General features: G+C 39.2%; 2 protein-coding genes across 2 annotated transcripts; one reads left to right on the plus strand and one right to left on the minus strand.

Annotated features, from left to right (window-relative positions):
- Positions 1-10981: 10981 nt before the first annotated feature.
- Positions 10982-13116, plus strand: LOC126764883 (putative nuclease HARBI1). Its single transcript, XM_050482531.1, has 5 exons — positions 10982-11377; positions 11445-11844; positions 11897-11999; positions 12056-12601; positions 13028-13116. Exons 1-4 carry the CDS (start codon positions 11198-11200, stop codon positions 12366-12368), a joined length of 996 nt encoding a protein of 331 aa, XP_050338488.1. The 5' UTR covers positions 10982-11197; the 3' UTR covers positions 12369-12601; positions 13028-13116.
- LOC126764861 (craniofacial development protein 2-like) lies at positions 12747-17779 on the minus strand. The gene is made up of 4 exons (XM_050482491.1): positions 14644-17779; positions 13433-14071; positions 13244-13374; positions 12747-13141 (listed from the first exon to the last, which is right to left on the minus strand). Exon 1 carries the CDS (start codon positions 17510-17512, stop codon positions 16205-16207), a length of 1308 nt encoding a protein of 435 aa, XP_050338448.1. The 5' UTR covers positions 17513-17779; the 3' UTR covers positions 12747-13141; positions 13244-13374; positions 13433-14071; positions 14644-16204.
- Positions 17780-19191: the final 1412 nt, after the last annotated feature.

Here is a 19191-nt window from a genome sequence, read left to right on the forward strand (position 1 = left end):
CCACCTCCAGCTTCACTCCCTCCAACAGGTTTGGAAGCGTGGTGACCGCTTCTCTTACACAAGTTAGCGTCGAGTCGTCGTTGCATTTTCAGATAATGACACCGCTAAGCCATCCATGGTGGCACTCGGTTTGGCGTACGTTCTCGAAAAGAGGGTTTCCAATAGTTTAATTTCCACTATTTTCTACCGCTCCTGTGACAATTGTCCCAGCGGGTTACTGCAGCTTATGAGTCGGCGGGCAAATGCTCCTTCTTTACACTTCCTCTTTTTCGAGGGCACCTTAGGTTCACTCTCCGTTGAGCGCTGTCTCTTTCCAGCTATGTGTTTTTTAATGCGACTGGCATTCGCTAGATCCGAGGCATTACACCAATTACAAGTGGCGAAGTGTGGCCGGCCTTTTTCATCTCCTCTCTAGCCCAAGCCAGCCTTAGGTTCACTCTCCGTTGAGCGCTGTCTCTTTCCAGCTATGTGTACGCCAGATTCTCGTGAGCAACTGCACTGAGTTTTCTTTATTTTGTGTTCTTATATACAATATTTTTGCTTAAGCCTAGATAGAAAAATCAATCTTACATTCTAAGAAGTATATCTTCAATTCACTTAAGACAAACCGTTTATGTTAAGCTTAGTATCCAGCTCTCAAGAAATGTAAAAACTTTATATAAAAAACGCTTAAGAAATGGTCAAGAAAATTTCTTGCCCTAAAATTTCTTGTGCTGCTATGCTGCTCTAAAGAAATCTAGTACTAATTTTTAATACATTTTTTCAATAAAATGCGAAAAAAAACCTAAACCTAAAAACCTGGTTTTGCGAAGAAACATTGAATCAACGATTGTTTCTTGAAGAAAATTCAAAGTAATCGTTAAATTCATCCTAAATTAGTTAAAATCATTATTATGAAGTATAGTTCATTTTGAAATTATGTATAAAATCTACCAATCTTCATCCACATTCCTTAAATTGCGATGAAAATATTTATGTTACTATACACATGTATACATATATTTTACACACATAGCAATGTTTATTCTCTCTTGCTCTTATAATAATGTGGATCATTCACAATGCGTAAAATTACTTGAAGAAATAATTTATTTTTTTTCTTGAGCAATGACTTAAGAGCTGAATACGAACCTTTAAGAGGAAAGGTTCATCTTACAATCTACGAATTAAATCTTGAGTCCTCCTCTGGGTAGCCTAAGAACATCCGTTCGAAGGCGAGCTAAAGTGAGAAGGCGAAACATCCCCTACATAGGGTTGTGCGCTGGGTTTGGCACCCGCCACGTAAAAAGCATATCCCAATGAAAAAATACCAACGGCCTCGGATGAGAAACCCCCCTTTTGATGACGACCATGGCAAACGAAATAAGGACAACGATATTAGGGCATGCACCTGGAATGTCCGGTCCCTTAATTGGGAAGGTGCCGCTGCCCAGCTGGTTGATGTCCTCGTGAAAATAAAGGCTGACATCACCGCCGTCCAAGAAATGCGATGGACGGGACAAGGACAGAGACGAGTTTGGTGTGGGATTCGTGGTGGGAGAGAGACTCCGTCGCCGAGTACTATAATTCACTCCGGTGAATGAGCGTCTGGCCACAATCCGCATCAAAGCGAGGTTCTTCAACATATAGCTAATTTGCGCCCACGCCCCGACGGAAGAGAAGAACGATGTGACCAAAGATGCCTTCTATGAGCGCTTGGAGCGCGCTTATGAGAGCTGCCCCCACCACGATGTCAAAATCGTGCTTGGCGACTTTAACGCCAGGGTGGGCAAAGAAGGTATCTTTGGCACTACGGTCGGTAAATTCAGCCTCCACGACGAAACATCCCCAAATGGGTTGAGACTGATCGACTTCGCCGGGGCCCGAAATATGGTTATCTGTAGTACTAGATTCCAGCATAAGAAGATTCATCAAGCTACCTGGCTGTCTCCGGATCGGAAAACTACCAACCAGATCGATCATGTTGTGATAGACGGAAGACACGTCTCCAGTGTTTTAGAAGTGCGTGCGCTCCGAGGTCCTAACATCGACTCGGACCACTATCTTGTTGCAGCTAAGATTCGCACCCGCCTCTGTGCAGCAAAAAACGCGCGCCACCAAACACAAGGAAGGTTCGACGTCGAGAAGCTGCAATCACAACAGACAGCCGAACGATTTTCTACTCGGCTCGCACTCCTGCTCTCTGAGAGCACTCGTCAACAACTCGGTATAAGGGAACTGTGGGACGGCATTTCAAACTCCTTACGTACAGCTGCAACCGAAACCATTGGTTTTCGGAAAGTGCAAAAGAACAGCTGGTACGACGAGGAGTGCCGTGTCGCAGCGGAGAGAAAACAGGCTGCCTACCTCGCAACGTTACGATCGACCACTACACGTGCGGGATGGGATAGATACCAAGAGTTGAAGAGGGAAGCGAGACGCATTTGTAGACAGAAGAAGAAAGAGGCTGAAATGCGTGAGTACGAAGAGCTTGATAAGCTGGCCGACAGGGGTAATGCTCGAAAATTCTACGAAAAAATGCGGCGGCTTACGGAAGGTTTCAAGACCGGAGCGTATTCCTGTAGAACCCCCAAAGGTGATCTAGTCACTGATGCTCAGAGCAAACTTAAATTATGGAGGGAACACTTCTCCAGCCTGCTGAATGGCAGTGAACGCACAACACCAGGAGAAGGAGAACCCGATTCCCCAATCGATGACGATGGAGCAGACGTTCCATTACCCGACCATGAAGAAGTTCGAATAGCAATTGCCCGCCTCAAGAACAACAAAGCGGCAGGGGCCGACGGATTGCCGGCCGAGCTATTCAAACACGGCGGCGAAGAACTGATAAGGAGCATGCATCAGCTTCTTTGTAAAATATGGTCGGACGAAAGCATGCCCAACGATTGGAATTTAAGTGTGCTATGCCCAATCCATAAAAAAGGAGACCCCACAATCTGCGCCAACTACCGTGGGATTAGCCTCCTCAACATCGCATATAAGGTTCTATCGAGCGTATTGTGTGAAAGATTAAAGCCCACCGTCAACAAACTGATTGGACCTTATCAGTGTGGCTTCAGACCTGGCAAATCAACAGCCGACCAGATATTCACCATGCGCCAAATCTTGGAAAAGACCCGTGAAAGGAGAATCGACACACACCACCTCTTCGTCGATTTCAAAGCTGCTTTCGACAGCACGAAAAGGAGCTGCCTTTATGCCGCGATGTCTGAATTTGGTATCCCCGCAAAACTAATACGGCTTTGTAAACTGACGTTGAGTAACACCAAAAGCTCCGTCAGGATCGGGAAGGACCTCTCCGAGCCGTTCGATACCAAACGAGGTTTCAGACAAGGCGATTCCCTATCGTGCGACTTTTTCAACCTGCTTTTGGAGAAAATAGTTCGAGCCGCAGAACTAAATAGAGAAGGTACCATCTTCTATAAGAGTGTACAGCTGTTGGCGTATGCCGATGATATTGATATCATCGGCCTCAACACCCGCGCCGTTAGTTCTGCTTTCTCCAGGCTGGACAAGGAAGCACAGAAAATGGGTCTGGCAGTGAACGAGGGCAAGACGAAATATCTCCTGTCATCAAACAAACAGTCGTCGCATTCGCGACTTGGCTCTCACGTCACTGTTGACAGTCATAACTTTGAAGTCGTAGATAATTTCGTCTATCTTGGAACCAGCATAAACACCACCAACAATGTCAGCCTAGAAATCCAACGCAGGATAACTCTTGCCAACAGGTGCTACTTCGGACTGAGTAGGCAATTGAGAAGCAAAGTCCTCTCTCGACAAACAAAAACCAAACTCTATAAGTCACTCATAATTCCCGTCCTGCTGTATGGTGCAGAGTCTTGGACGATGTCAACAACGGATGAGTCGACGTTGCGAGTTTTCGAGAGAAAAGTTCTGCGAAAGATTTATGGTCCTTTGCGCGTTAGCCACGGCGAATACCGCATTCGATGGAACGATGAGCTGTACGAGATATACGACGACATCGACATAGTTCAGCGAATTAAAAGACAGCGGCTACGCTGGCTAGGTCATGTTGTCCGGATGGACGAAAACACTCCAGCTCTGAAAATATTCGACGCAGTCGCAGGAAGCAGAGGAAGAGGAAGACCTCCACTCCGTTGGAAGGACCAAGTGGAGAAGGACCTGGCTTCGCTTGGAATATCCAATTGGCGCCACGTAGCGAGAAGAAGAAACGACTGGCGCGCTGTTGTTAACTCGGCTATAATCGCTTAAGCGGTTTCTACGCCAATTAAGAAGAAGAAGAATAGAAGATTTAGGAAATGCAGTTAAAATACAAAACAGAAACAGAATAAATCATAAATATAATATAAAATCTTAAATCCTAATATAAATTGAATATAAATCCAGCAGAATTAAATATGAAGGATTGAGTCATGTGTTCACGCAAGTGGGGAAAGTTCTCTTGGAAGTGGCCAGAAACGATTATTTTTCATATGGCTCATGCAGCTCACGATTTCCGGTATTTGGCCAAATATCCTCTGGGTAGCCAAAGAATATCCAGTTTGAAGGCACGCTTAGGCAAGAGGGTGAAATATCCCCTACACAGGGTTGTGCGCTAGGTTTGGGACCTGCCACGTAAAAAACGCTTCCAATGAACAGTAAAAAACAGCCTCGGACGAGAGACCCCCCTTTTGATGATACTATGGCAAACGAATTAAGCGCATTCACCTGTAATGTCAGGTCCCTTTTGGGAAGGAGCCGCTGCCCAACTGGCTGATGCCCTCGTGAAAATAAAGGCTGACCTCACCTCCGTCCAAGAAATTGGATGGACGGGACAAGGTCCTGGTGACATTTACTACAGTGGCCGCAAATTCGGTGTGGGATTCGTGGTGGGAGAGAGACTCTGTCCCCGAGTACTGAGAAGGACGATGAGACCAAAGATGCCTTCTATGAGCGTTTGGAGCTATGAGCACTACCCTCGCCACGATTTCAAAATCGTGCATGGCGACTTTTTGTATGGTGCAGAGGTATGAACGATGACAGCATCTGATGAGTCGACATTACGAATTTTCGAGAGAAAGGTTCTGCGAAATTTATTGTCCTTTGCGCGTTGGCCACGGCTAATATTGCATTCGATGACATTGACATTCCTACTCTGAAAAAATTTTTATAGAAGTTGTTAAATTTTTTTCGAATAAAAACAAGAACTATTATTCTTATCAACTGAAGAGTTCTAAGGGCCTAGTTGTTGTAATTAAGGGTATAGAGTCCGCCGTAGACTCTAGTGAAGTCAAAGAAGCATTGGTAGAATGCGGTGTTGGTATTAAAACTGTTGTAAATATATTTAGTAGAAACAAAGTACCAATATTTAAATTGGAATTGTTGCCGAATTCTAATCAACTTAAAAATATGAAACACATATAATCTGAAATATTTGCTGCATCGTAGAGTAACTGTTGAAGAACATAAAAGAAACGGTCCAGTACAATGTACTAACTGCCAAGAATATGGGCATACTAAATCATATTGCACTCTACGCAGTGTTTGAAAGGCAACATTGTACAAATGCAACTCCAAATGGAGGTATTGAAACACTGACTTTAAAACTTACACAGTGTATAACACAATTTATGTCTACCATGCAAAACCCGATCCCACAATTTTTAATAAAATCACAAAATCAAATGCTGCAAAATTTATTAAGTTAAAAATGAGCGTACTAAATATCTAATATGTATATGTATATGGAATTCTAACGGTGTTAACCAACATAACTTAGAGATTAATTGATTTCTGTATGAATAAAATATACATGTAATTTTTTTATCAGAAACTCATCATCGAATAAAAATAATTTCAATATACCGGGATTAAGACTCTATGTTACAAATCATCAGGATGGAAAAGCGCATGATGGCACGGCAGTGTTGGTTCGAAATCGGTTAAACGACTATGCTCTAGAATCTCATGCTACAGCACAGTTACAAACTACAACAATATCACTAAAAAATCGGGGTTGTGTCCTACACCTTATGGCTATATACTGCCCACCTCATTTTAAAACTACAGATAGCGACTTTAAAGTCTTTTTTGGAACGCCAGATCAAAGATTTCCTGAAGGTGGAGATTGCAACGCAAACCACACGTACTGGAGCTCACGTCTTATTACTCCCGAAGGACGACAGCTGCACTACACTATAACCTGATAAACCGACATACTGGCCCAGTGATAGAAAAAAAAATACCAGACTTAATAGATTTGGCTGTAGTCAAAAATATAGGTAGGTCGCTTATGACAGCTGATACATGTACAGACTTATTATCTGATCATTCTCCTGTACTAATAAAGTTATGCGAACAGCCCATGATATTTGAGCCAAAAGTTTCTCTAACATCACATAAAACTAACTGGTTGAAGTATAGAAAATATGCCTATCAGCAACCACATCAATATTGATTGCAAAATACATACAGGAAGAGACATTGATGAAAGTATAAGAGAATTTAATGATGAAATAACTAATGCAGCTGTATTGGCAACACCAAATAGAAACATGAAACCAGTTGATTTTAGAGAGATTACTAATAGTGAAATATATAAACTTGTAAATGAGAAAAGGTGACCTAGACGTAGGGATGGCAAAATTTTTTTTAATCGATTAAATAATCAAATGATTAATTGCAAGATATAAAAAAATAATTGCAATTAATGTAAAAAAATCGATTAATCGAATAATTTCAATGCTTTCAAATAATACTAAATTGCATAAAGACCAGCACCAGACCAGACATATTCTAAAAGAGAAAATGGCCTATATTTGAAGTTAATTAGCACAATGACATTAAATTTTTATTATATGTACAGCTATCTTAAAGTAAAAGAATTGCCTCTTGATTAAAAGACTATGTTTTGCAACTTTGCGTAATAATAAAACCAATAAAATATAGGAGACTAAATTCTTATTTCAGACATTCAAATTATGTCGGTATATACACAAAAACAAAAACGGAAATAAAATTAAAATATCGTATTAAAAATTCATTCGCCTTAGCATAAATGAAAATATATTTATTGAAGTCAAGAAAATTTATTCTCTGTTGAACCAAGTTTGAAGAAAAAGCAATTTCGATAAACGTTTTGTTGTCAAACGATTGCGTTTTTCGATCGCAGTTGCACCCGCTTTTGAGATAAGCCGCTCAGCTGGTACTGAGGTACCAAGTAGATGATAATACTTTTTGAAAGTCCGTACAGTTTTGGGTAAACGGTTTTCATTTCTCCATCAATAGCGTTTCGACTTAGTTCTAATATCTCACTATTCAAATAAAGGCTCAATTCATCTTGTGGAGATGTAAAATCGTTGTCCTTCCTCCTTCTTTTGTGCACTAGAGTTTTGTGAGGAGCCCAGAGGTCAAACACATTCTCTACCAATTCCACTGACGACTCGCTGCCCGTTTCCATAGTATAGTCTGCAACTGTTATTTGAGTACGTAAAAACTATATAACTGGGGACAACGCTAATGGGTCTTTGAAATTATTTTTTTTGAATCTCGGATCGAGTAATGTTGATGCAGCTAGCAAAAAGGAATGTTCGATGTAGCCAAATCTACGATCAAACTGATTTAACACGACATCTTTTAGTTTTTCAGCGACTGGCTGTTTAGCTGTTATTCTCACTATTTGTTCCCGACAACAGTGAACTAATGGAATCACTTGACTTAACGTTGCTCGTTGTTCACCACTTAGTTGTACAGTCATTGCCTCTAATGGTCTCAATATACTAAGTATTTCCATGATATCATCTTTTTCCTTAGATGTTATCATTACCGGTGCGTCAGAATAGTTGAGGAGTATTTGGTTAATACATGAACATAGTTTAATGAACCGTTCAAGCATTTTGCCTTCAGCAGCTCCGGCAGCAGCTTGCATATTTCGAAGATCATCAATAGCTTTAACACTTCTTTTTAGCCACTTAACTATTTCTTTGCTTTTTACAACAACTGCATTTACTTCAGGATTGTTCAGTAAGTTTTCACATACCAAATTGAGGGTGTGTGCAAAACAAGGAATATGGCGTTTTTTGCCAAATGAATCATGTACAGCTTTTACGATTTTTGCTCCATTGTCGGTCACTACAGCCATTACTTGTTTTTCGTCAATAGAAAAGTATTTCAAAGCAGCAATGAGAACTTCGGAAATATGTGATGCAGTATGTGCTTCCGTTAATTTATAAACGCCAATTGTTCCATTAAATTGCTTCGTCCCATTTACACCATGAATGGTCACACCAAGCATGCTATTCATTTCTATATCAGTCCAGATATCTGTCGTTAAAATCAAATATGAAAAAGTTTTTAGCATCGCTACACATTTTTCTTTTTCTTCATCGTACATTTTTTCAATGTTATCCTTGATGGTATTTCTTGTTGGGACTTTGTAAAGAGGTAAATGTTGCTTCAGGAAACTTAAGAAGCCTTTAGCTTTTAAAAACTAAATGAACAAAAAGCGTCATTAATTATCAATTTGTTTTGTAATGTATTTTAATATACCTTCAACAAAGTCACAAGGAAGATTATCCTTGATAATCATTTCCACTATTCCATGCTGTAGCTTTTGGTTCTTTGAGCCATAAAGCGAAAAGTTTTCAATATTTTGGAAGACTTTAGAAATGAGGGGTTGAGGATTTTTACTGCTACAGCTGGGTAGCTCTCTCACGCTGCTTTCATTCGGTTTCTTGCGGCTGAAGCTTGGCCCCTCACTCAAAGGGCTTTCATTAATCGGTTTGCTGCTGCAACTCGGCATTACAATCATGGTGCCAGTGTCATCATCACTTAGGGAAACATTGTCTTTACTCCTAGAATGCAGAGTCTAATTTGTACACATATATTTATATATAACTAGAAGAAATTTAAAATGTAATACCGATTGCTCCAACTTACCACCAATTTGCAGGCTTTAATTTTAAATGCTACAACATACCATATTTGATGTGTTATTAGAAAATTTTAAATTTTTTGCAGCAAAGTTGACATTTAGCGTAGTTAATGCTTATTTTATTAAAAAAATTCCACACTTCGCTTTTATTTGGCGCCATTGCTCTCCAAACAACTGAACGTAAAATGCGTTTGACTTAACTGTAAATGCAGTGTTACCAGACATTCATTTGTTGATATTAAACTACGTTGACATATTAGAATTTAACTACGTTTACACCGTTTCCAGTCATTAATGACTGATGCGACCAATTTCAACCCTTGTACGCTAACTTAGATGAACATAAAATGTATTAAATTTCAAAATGCTGTTTGCGATTATTTTGCAATTACTCGAGTAATAGTCGAGTAATTAGAAAAGGTGTTTCGATGTAATTAAATCGTAAATTGAATGAAAATAATCGATTAACTTAATCAAATGATTAATCGTTGCCATCCCTACCTCGACGTGAATGGCAATTGAGTCGCTCCCCTTTAACCAGGAATAAAGGGATGTTAAACTTATTCCAGATTGAACAAAATTACAATTTTTGGGCATTTATCAACCCAATACCCAACATTTAGTATGAATAAAAATTACTAAATAGTGGTTATTTATTACATGTAGAAACTATTTACATCTTTTTAAAGAATATTATAACAACTGACTTTTGTCCTTTCAATACCCAATAATAGGATTTAAGCTTGTTAGCTCTCAATCATTAAATGTTTTTAATCATTTTCCATTGAAAATAAAACTATGATGCTTAGAATTACAACGTTTCATCAAATACCTTTAAATTTCACAAATTTATTTAATTTTCATTGTTTTACATTTTTTATAGGTGGTCTTGAACGATGCAACAAATCCCTCCGTTTACATATTTTTTTGGTAAAATATCAATCTGGCCATCGCTCGTTTCCAATTGCTGAACGTCAAAACCTCCTGAACTCGATCAACTGTCAAAGTTTAGGTGGTTTTGACGTTTAGCAATTGTTCTCTCACTTCCAGTGAGAGAGGAGTTAAACATCTCTTTATCTCTGCCTTTAACTCTGCTTCAACTGAAATCTGCTGTACTTAAGTTAAAAAAAAGTGCTTAAACACGAGGAAGAACACAACACTGAAAATTATATAAAGAAACAGTTACCAAATTCCAGCCCGCAAAACTCTCTTTGGAAAGCCCAAAGTCTTTTAAGCCACTAGTAGATTCCAACATGCCTCTAAGACAGTTGAATAATAATTGGGCAAATTGCTTTGCAAATCACCTAAAAAAGGTATTTCAACCTTATTGCCCAAAGGACAACTTTAAGTAGCCAACTTTGACCAATACCGCTAACAAGTCACTTGTGTCTATTAGAACTTCTACTTCTGAATTTAAATCCGAAAAAACATCAGGATATGATAATATTTCTAAAATAGTTGAAAAAGTGTTACTATCAAAGATGACCCCTTTCCTCCAAGAAAATAATAAATATAGTACAATACCAACGCACCAATTCGGTTTTCTTGCTAAGCATGGAACTCTAGAGCAAGTAAATAGAATTACCAACGAAATCAGGAAATTATTCGACCACAGAGAGTACTGTTCAGCTATTTTTGTAGAGGTAGCTCAGGCGTTCGATACTGCCTGGCATGAAGGCCTTTTATGGAAAATCAAAAACGTTTTACCTTACGAATTGCACACAACTTTGGAGTCATATTTAAGAAGCAGGAAATTTATGTTTTATTTAAAATAACTTGCATGAAGTTAAGAGCAGCAAATTTAAACTGGCTCTTAAACAAAAGTTCGAAACTTAGCCTAGACAACAAAGTGCTGTTATACAATGCAATCTAAAATGCTTAGAACAATCACAGGTTCGCCATGGTACATCGTAATGAAAACCTTCATAAAGGTCTTGATATCCCTATAGTAAAGAAGGAGATAGAAGACAGCAGAATGAGATATATGTATGTATTTCTAAACTTCGGGGACATCCAAACCCATTGGCTAATGCCTTGGTAAATTCCTGCAATCAAACACCTTTAAGACGAAGTGACCAGCCTCTTAGAGAGCAACGTTCTACCAAAAAAAAGCCCAATAATTTTATGTTTGATATAATATATTAATGTAATACCATGTTCAGACCGAAAATTTAAAAGATTAGATTACATTTAAGCATTTCATAACCCAACAGTGTTCTTACTGCCGTTAGTGATTTATAAATCAGATGTTTTTGACATTCAGCCATAAACATCAAAGTATTTATTAAAGAAAACATTGTAATGTCGTACCTTGTTATAAAAATTGTCTTATTTTTTCTAAATTATCTCCGCTCAATGGAAATAATTTGGGAATTGTTTGATTCTAACCGCTTAGCAATGAAACGTTTGCTGTATGAACACGTAGCACTAAAAATGTGTAGTCTATATGGAGCAAATTCAACAAGGTCTATTTGGATAAAGGCAAGTACATACATATATAAATATTGGTATTATAACTTCGTTTAATTATAATGTGTATATAGTTCAGACTCGTGGCCAAATGTTTTGGGAAGTCGACTGCCAGGTGAATTCTGATGCGTTTTTTAAAAACAACTTCCGAATGAAGCGCAATTCTTTTATTAAATTGTGCATTATGTTGAAAGGTTTGGAAAAGAAAAACACTAACTACCGCAAAGCAATTCCATTAGAGAAACGCATTGCTATTGCTTTATATGCTCTTGGCTCTTCTGCAGAATACCGAACAATTGGAAATATGTTCGGAATTGGTAAAAGCACTGTCTGCTCCATTCTAATTGATTTCTGTCATGAAGTCTGGCGTTGTTTGTGGCCTTTGTATTTGAAGAAATTCCCAATGAACGAAATTCAATTGCGCGAGTGTTTAAATATTTTTGAGTCATTGGGTTTCCCTCAAGTGTTAGGCGCTATAGGTAATAAGTTAAATTTTTTACATTTGAGTTTTTATATATTTTTAAGTTTTAGATGGTTGTCATATAGAAGTTCGCCCAGCTGCAGAAGATGCTGTTGACTACTACAATTACAAAGGCTGGTATTCCACAGTACTTTTGGCTTTAGTAGATGCAAGGTAAGTTTTTTCATGAAGCTCGTTTAAACACCTAATATATTTATTTAATGTTATAGATGTCGCTTTATATACATCAACGTTGGTAGTCCAGGCCGTTGTAATGACTCTTCAATATTTGAGAGATCATCTTTAAAAAGCGAGTTGACACAATCTACTATATTTAAAGACATGAGTAAACAAATATCGTCAGTTAATGTTCCAGTCGTTTTGTTGGGCGACTCTGCGTTCAAATTTGATGAACATTTGATGAAACCGTACCCATTTTGTGTAAACCAACCTTTGGATAAAAAAAAATTGAACTACTTATGTACTCTCGAAATGCCGAAGAGTAGTGGAGAATGCTTTCGGCCATTTAAAGGGAAGGTTTAGACGGGTTGGAAAAGGCTTGGATAACCACATGGCCAACACGAAAATCATCATAAAAGCGTGCTGCGTTTTGCACAACTTTTTAAATGAGAAAAATGATGAAATTAATGAAAAGTGGATTGCAGCACAACAAATCGAAAACGAATCTCGGCAGTTGCCAGAAGACGTCTCTAACATTTGTGGAAATGTCAACCCAAGAGCAGAGGAAATAAGCCAAGCGTTCGTTTCGTATTTCGGTGAGTTATTACATTCAACTTTGAAATATTATTAAATCTCAACCGATCCATACTTACATATCTCCTAATTTAATTCTTGTACAAAAAAAAAAACAGATATTTCTATATTTTATATATGTTACATATGTATGTGTATATTTTCGTATTCATTTACATGTTTATATTTATTTTTCATTTTCGTATTCATTTATATATATATTTTATATAATACATATATATTTTCATTTTCATTCACATACTTTTGAATCTAGTTTTGGCGACGAAGGAAGTCGATGAAAGCATCCTTCACTTCATTTGAATCGTTTATATATTCTTGTAGGAGAGAAAGACGCTTTTCATCGGCTGCCTTCATCGCCTCAGTCGCCTTTAATAAGTCATCCTTCATTTCCTCCATTATTGTTAACCCTGATTTTTTCTTTTTTACAGCATCGCTTGATGATGGCCGAGCGCAACCACGCGACGTAGAAGGTCCATCGCTTGGGCTTGGGAGCGGCGGCTCTCCTTATGCATCGTCCTCAATGTAAATTGGTTCCATGTCAACTAAAAATAGAAGAAACAAATAAAAATGTAAGGAAACATTCCATAACCGTTTTTCATTTTGTTATGAATATTGAAATCTACTCCAATGCGCTTAAAACTTACCCACAATGCTATCCTCTACAAGTTCGGCGGAACAAAAACTTTTGAAACCACCTACTGCTTGGTGGACCGCCTCATAATATTTCCACCGACTAGGGGAGCCACCCGATGGGCCAATTTTCTGCTTTTCTTGTCTAAAAATAAAAAAAAAAATATTTAATTTATATGTTGACCTCATAATATATTACTTACCTGTATTTGTTGGTAAAATTGTACAATTTAATTTTAATCTCACTGGACGTATATTCGTGTCCAGCCAAAAGCATCATACATGACATTTCCTCGTATATGTGGTTATTTTTCCGCGTTGATCGCAGCTCTGGCATTTTTTGTTGCCACACCTCGATTAAGTCGGCCCCGGCAGCCTCACTCCACATAACTCGTTTCTTTTTTTGAGTTTTTTCCATATTTTTTTTACTTTGTAATTTGATTTGTAATCAACGGCAATTTTTAGTTTTATTTTTTTGTCTTCTTTGTCTTGTTTGTTTACATTCAGCATTCAGCATCAGCTGTGATAATGTAAAGATTTCCAGTGCTGACAAGTAGATTGCGCAAAATCAGAGTCGCACAGAGAGATTTAGCGTGGATCAGTTTCAAATCATTTCAATGAAGTGATTTGGAACTGTCATTTTTGTATGGCGAAATCTTGATAAATTTTTAAGATTAGTGGGATAATCCATTCAACAGCCGAAATCGTGTGATCAAGTGTCGGTCTGAGCATGGTATAATAAAAGATGTCATCAGTGTATAATTCAATACTTTTCATCACTTTTCTTTTTTTGCAGTATTCTTTAGACAAGAAACGATTTCATCTATGTCTTTTGTGCCTTCCTTTCCTCTCACAATGATATTATTACCAAATAGAATAAGAGCAAACAGGTTAAAATTAACATTGAACAAATACTCGTACCAATGCAAAAGCAAGCCAAGCCCATAGATCAAATGATGGAAAGAATCAAGCACTATTCCTCTTTAAAACAGGACGCTTCAATTTAGATGTGGGGGAGTTAATAATGTGATATGAACATATGTATCTATTAGTATATTATAAATGTGTAACATGAGACATATGGTTCGTCTTAAGAGGATTGGAGATGTACTTTTTAGAATGTAACAGGTCTATGCTCATGTCCTATGTTAATTTCAATATTTTTAAATAAATTTGCAATTATTTTATTGAAATAAATTTTACTTCCTTGTATGTATGTATGAATAAAAAGTAAATAATTCGGTCAAGATTTTATATGTAAATATGTATGTATGTATGTGTGTATTTAATACATGTGCGAATAAAAAAATATATTTATGAGTTGTTCTGTCACATTTTGAAAACTTAAAAATAAATTAAATTATTAGATATATATTCACCAAATTTAACATATTTTCAAAATTATTCACTTTACCTGGCTCTCCATTTCTTTATTTTGTCTTGTTTGTTTTTGTAAAACAGCTGGTTCACAGCAAAGTGCTTTTCATTTCAAGTGGTAAGTGTTTTGTGCTTTTTTCCTGTGTGGTTTGAGCAAGAATAACCTCACAAAGTAAACCTCACAACTCAGTCCTTCTCCACTTGGTCCTTCCAACGGAGTGGAGGTCTTCCTCTTCCTCTGCTTCCCCATCGGGTACTGCGTCGAATACTTTCAGAGCTCGAGTGAACTCGAAACCTCGAAAACTCGCAACGTCGACTCATCCGTTGTTGACATCGTCCAAGACTCTGCACCATACAGCAGGACGGGAATTATGAGTGACTTATAGAGTTTGGTTTTTGTTTGTCGAGAGAGGACTTTGCTTCTCAATTGCCTACTCAGTCCGAAGTAGCACCTGTTGGCAAGAGTTATCCTGCGTTGGATTTCTAGGCTGACATTGTTGGTGGTGTTTATGCTGGTTCCAAGATAGACGAAATTATCTACGACTTCAAAGTTATGACTGTCAACAGTGACGTGAGAGCCAAGTCGCGAATGCGACGACTGTTTGTTTGATGACAGGAGATATTTCGTCTTGCCCTCGTTCACTGCCAGACCCATTTTCTGTGCTTCCTTGTCCAGCCTGGAGAAAGCAGAACTAACGGCGCGGGTGTTGAGGCCGATGATATCAATATCATCGGCATACGCCAACAGCTGTACACTCTTATAGAAGATGGTACCTTCTCTATTTAGTTCTGCGGCTCGAACTATTTTCTCCAAAAGCAGGTTGAAAAAGTCGCACGATAGGGAATCGCCTTGTCTGAAACCTCGTTTGGTATCGAACGGCTCGGAGAGGTCCTTCCCGATCCTGACGGAGCTTTTGGTGTTACTCAACGTCAGTTTACAAAGCCGTATTAGTTTTGCGGGGATACCAAATTCAGACATCGCGGCATAAAGGCAGCTCCTTTTCGTGCTGTCGAAAGCAGCTTTGAAATCGACGAAGAGGTGGTGTGTGTCGATTCTCCTTTCACGGGTCTTTTCAAGATTTGGCGCATGGTGAATATCTGGTCGGCTGTTGATTTGCCAGGTCTGAAGCCACACTGATAAGGTCCAATCAGTTTGTTGACGGTGGGCTTTAATCTTTCACACAATACGCTCGATAGAACCTTATATGCGATGTTGAGGAGGCTAATCCCACGGTAGTTGGCGCAGATTGTGGGGTCTCCTTTTTTATGGATTGGGCATAGCACACTTAAATTCCAATCGTTGGGCATGCTTTCGTCCGACCATATTTTACAAAGAAGCTGATGCATGCATCTTATCAGTTCTTCGCCGCCGTGTTTGAATAGCTCGGCCGGCAATCCGTCGGCCCCTGCCGCTTTGTTGTTCTTGAGGCGGGCAATTGCTATTCGAACTTCTTCATGGTCGGGTAATGGAACGTCTGCTCCATCGTCATCGATTGGGGAATCGGGTTCTCCTTCTCCTGGTGTTGTGCGTTCACTGCCATTCAGCAGGCTGGAGAAGTGTTCCCTCCATAATTTAAGTATGCTCTGGGCATCAGTGACTAGATCACCTTTGGGGGTTCTACAGGAATACGCTCCGGTCTTGAAACCTTCCGTAAGCCGCCGCATTTTTTCGTAGAATTTTCGAGCATTACCCCTGTCGGCCAGCTTATCAAGCTCTTCGTACTCACGCATTTCAGCCTCTTTCTTCTTCTGTCTACAAATGCGTCTCGCTTCCTCTTCAACTCTCGGTATCTATCCCATCCCGCACGTGTAGTGGTCGATCGTAACGTTGCGAGGTAGGCAGCCTGTTTTCTCTCCGCTGCGACACGGCACTCCTCGTCGTACCAGCTGTTCTTTGTCACTTTCCGAAAACCAATGGTTTCGGTTGCAGCTGTACGTAAGGAGTTTGAAATGCCGTCCCACAGTTCCCTTATACCGAGTTGTTGACGAGTGCTCTCAGAGAGCAGGAGTGCGAGCCGAGTAGAAAATCGTTCGGCTGTCTGTTGTGATTGCAGCTTCTCGGCGTCGAACCTTCCTTGTGTTTGGTGGCGCGCGTTTTTTGCTGCACAGAGGCGGGTGCGAATCTTAGCTGCAACAAGATAGTGGTCCGAGTCGATGTTAGGACCTCGGAGCGCACGCACATCTAAAACACTGGAGACGTGTCTTCCGTCTATCACAACATGATCGATCTGGTTGGTAGTTTTTCGATCCGGAGACAGCCAGGTAGCTTGATGAATCTTCTTATGCTGGAATCTAGTACTACAGATAACCATATTTCGGGCCCCGGCGAAGTCGATCAGTCTCAACCCATTTGGGGATGTTTCGTCGTGGAGGCTGAATTTACCGACCGTAGTGCCAAAGATACCTTCTTTGCCCACCCTGGCGTTAAAGTCGCCAAGCACGATTTTGACATCGTGGCGGGGGCAGCTCTCATAAGCGCGCTCCAAGCGCTCATAGAAGGCATCTTTGGTCACATCGTCCTTCTCTTCCGTCGAGGCGTGGGCGCAAATCAGCGATATGTTGAAGAACCTCGCTTTGATGCGGATTGTGGCTAGACGTTCATTCACCGCAGTGAATGATAGTACTCGGCGACGGAGTCTCTCTCCCACCACGAATCCTACACCAAACTTGCGCTCCTTTATATGGCCACTGTAGTAAATGTCACAAGGACCTACTCGTCTCTGTCCTTGTCCCGTCCATCGCATTTCTTGGACGGCGGTGATGTCAGCCTTTGTCTTTACGAGGACATCAACCAGCTGGGCAGCGGCACCTTCCCAATTAAGGGTTCGGACATTCCAGGTGCATGCCCTCAATTCGTAGTCCTTATTTCGTTTGCCATGGTCGTCATAAAAAGGGGGGTCTCTCATCCGAGACTGGTTGTAGCTCTTCACTGGGGGTGTTTTTTACGTGGCGGGTCCCAAACCCAGCGCACAACCCTTGTAGGGAATGTTTCGCCTTCTCACTTTAGCTCGCCTTCGAACGGATGTTCTTAGGCTACCCAGAGGATACTTGGTCAAAGACCGGAAGTAGTGAGCTGCTTGAGCCATGTGTAAAAGAATCGTTTCTGGCCACTCCCAAGTGAATGGCGATCAGAGAACTTTCCTCACTTGCGTGAACTTCTACACATGACTCCATCCTCCAAATCTTCTATTACTACTTGTATTTTTGTATTTGGGGTTTAATTTATTTTTTCTAGTATTTTCGACGCAGTACCCGCCGAGGGAAGCAGAGGAAGAGGAAGACCTCCACTCCGTTGGAAGGACCAAGTGGAGAAGGACCTGGCTTCGCTTGGAATATCCAATTGGCGCCACGTAGCGAAAAGGAGAAACGACTGGCGCGCTGTTGTTAACTCGGCTATAATCGCGTAAGCGGTTTCTACGCCAATTAAGAAGAAGAAGACGTATTTTCTCTTGTGCATTCTGCAACACATTTTTCATATTTTCGAGGGCTTCATTAATAAATAAAATATTCCAAGATTTTTACCTGTTACAGAATGAATTTTTTTATTATACTGTTGAACTGCTCTCATAATTTATTCAAAATTACGTATTAAGCAGTGTTATTGCTTTAAACAGCTAGAAATTTCAATCAGTGTTGAATGAACTCTTTCTGTCTTTGATCATTACTTTACTGTGTGGAGTACAATAATAAATTTGTATATTTACTCCCCATTAAAGACTTGAACTGCATCATACTTAAGCCTGGTTCACTATCAATAACTATACTTTTAACATCTGGAAATGATTGTAACAGTTCCAAAGCTTTTTCTTTTAAATTTCATTTAACTCTTTATTTATCTTCTCCATATGTTTTACAATTAGAAATTTGGAATATGAATAACTCAGTCCTTTTTTTACGCGATCTCTTTTTACGCTATTTCACTTTAACGTGGTTATTTTTGCAGCGCAAATTCCCTTTTTTACGCGAATCTCTCGCTTTAACGCGATTGTTTTTTTTTCGTTTTTTGCTTGGTCTTAAACTTGCAGCAGAATTGGAAAATTATTTTGTAGCAAATGATACTGATGCCGAACGTGCACGAATTCTTCAAAAAGAATTGAGTCTCTGCATGTTAAGATATAAAGAACTACATCGGAATTTATTGGGTCCAAAAAGAAGCATTCAAACAAAATTAACTGAATTTATGGTGCAAACTCAGTCGGAGATGCTAAGTCAATCAGAACATCAATCCATAGTTCTTACTATTGATTCTGATACAAATTCTAGTGATATCAGTGGCGGCCATCAAAATAAGCGGCTAAGAATAATTTCCACTACGGATAATGACAGTGATTAAACAGCATTCAACGGTTTTTTCAATAAATCTACCTATTTTCTATTTTTTTCTCTTTTATACATACATATATGGTTTTTGTTTTGTATTTTTTATTTTGTTATGAATGAGTAAATCATAAGTCTGAAATTTGAAACTTATTGTATTGTTTTTGAATATTTTTTTTTTTATACGCGATATTTTTTATATTTGGAACCAATTCGTCAGTTAATATTGGAAAACTAACCATTTTTACGAGATTTTTTTTTACGCGAT

The sequence above is a fragment of the Bactrocera neohumeralis genome, unplaced genomic scaffold (assembly GCF_024586455.1).
Source record: "Bactrocera neohumeralis isolate Rockhampton unplaced genomic scaffold, APGP_CSIRO_Bneo_wtdbg2-racon-allhic-juicebox.fasta_v2 cluster10, whole genome shotgun sequence".
In the NCBI taxonomy this organism is placed as follows: Eukaryota; Metazoa; Arthropoda; class Insecta; order Diptera; family Tephritidae; genus Bactrocera; species Bactrocera neohumeralis.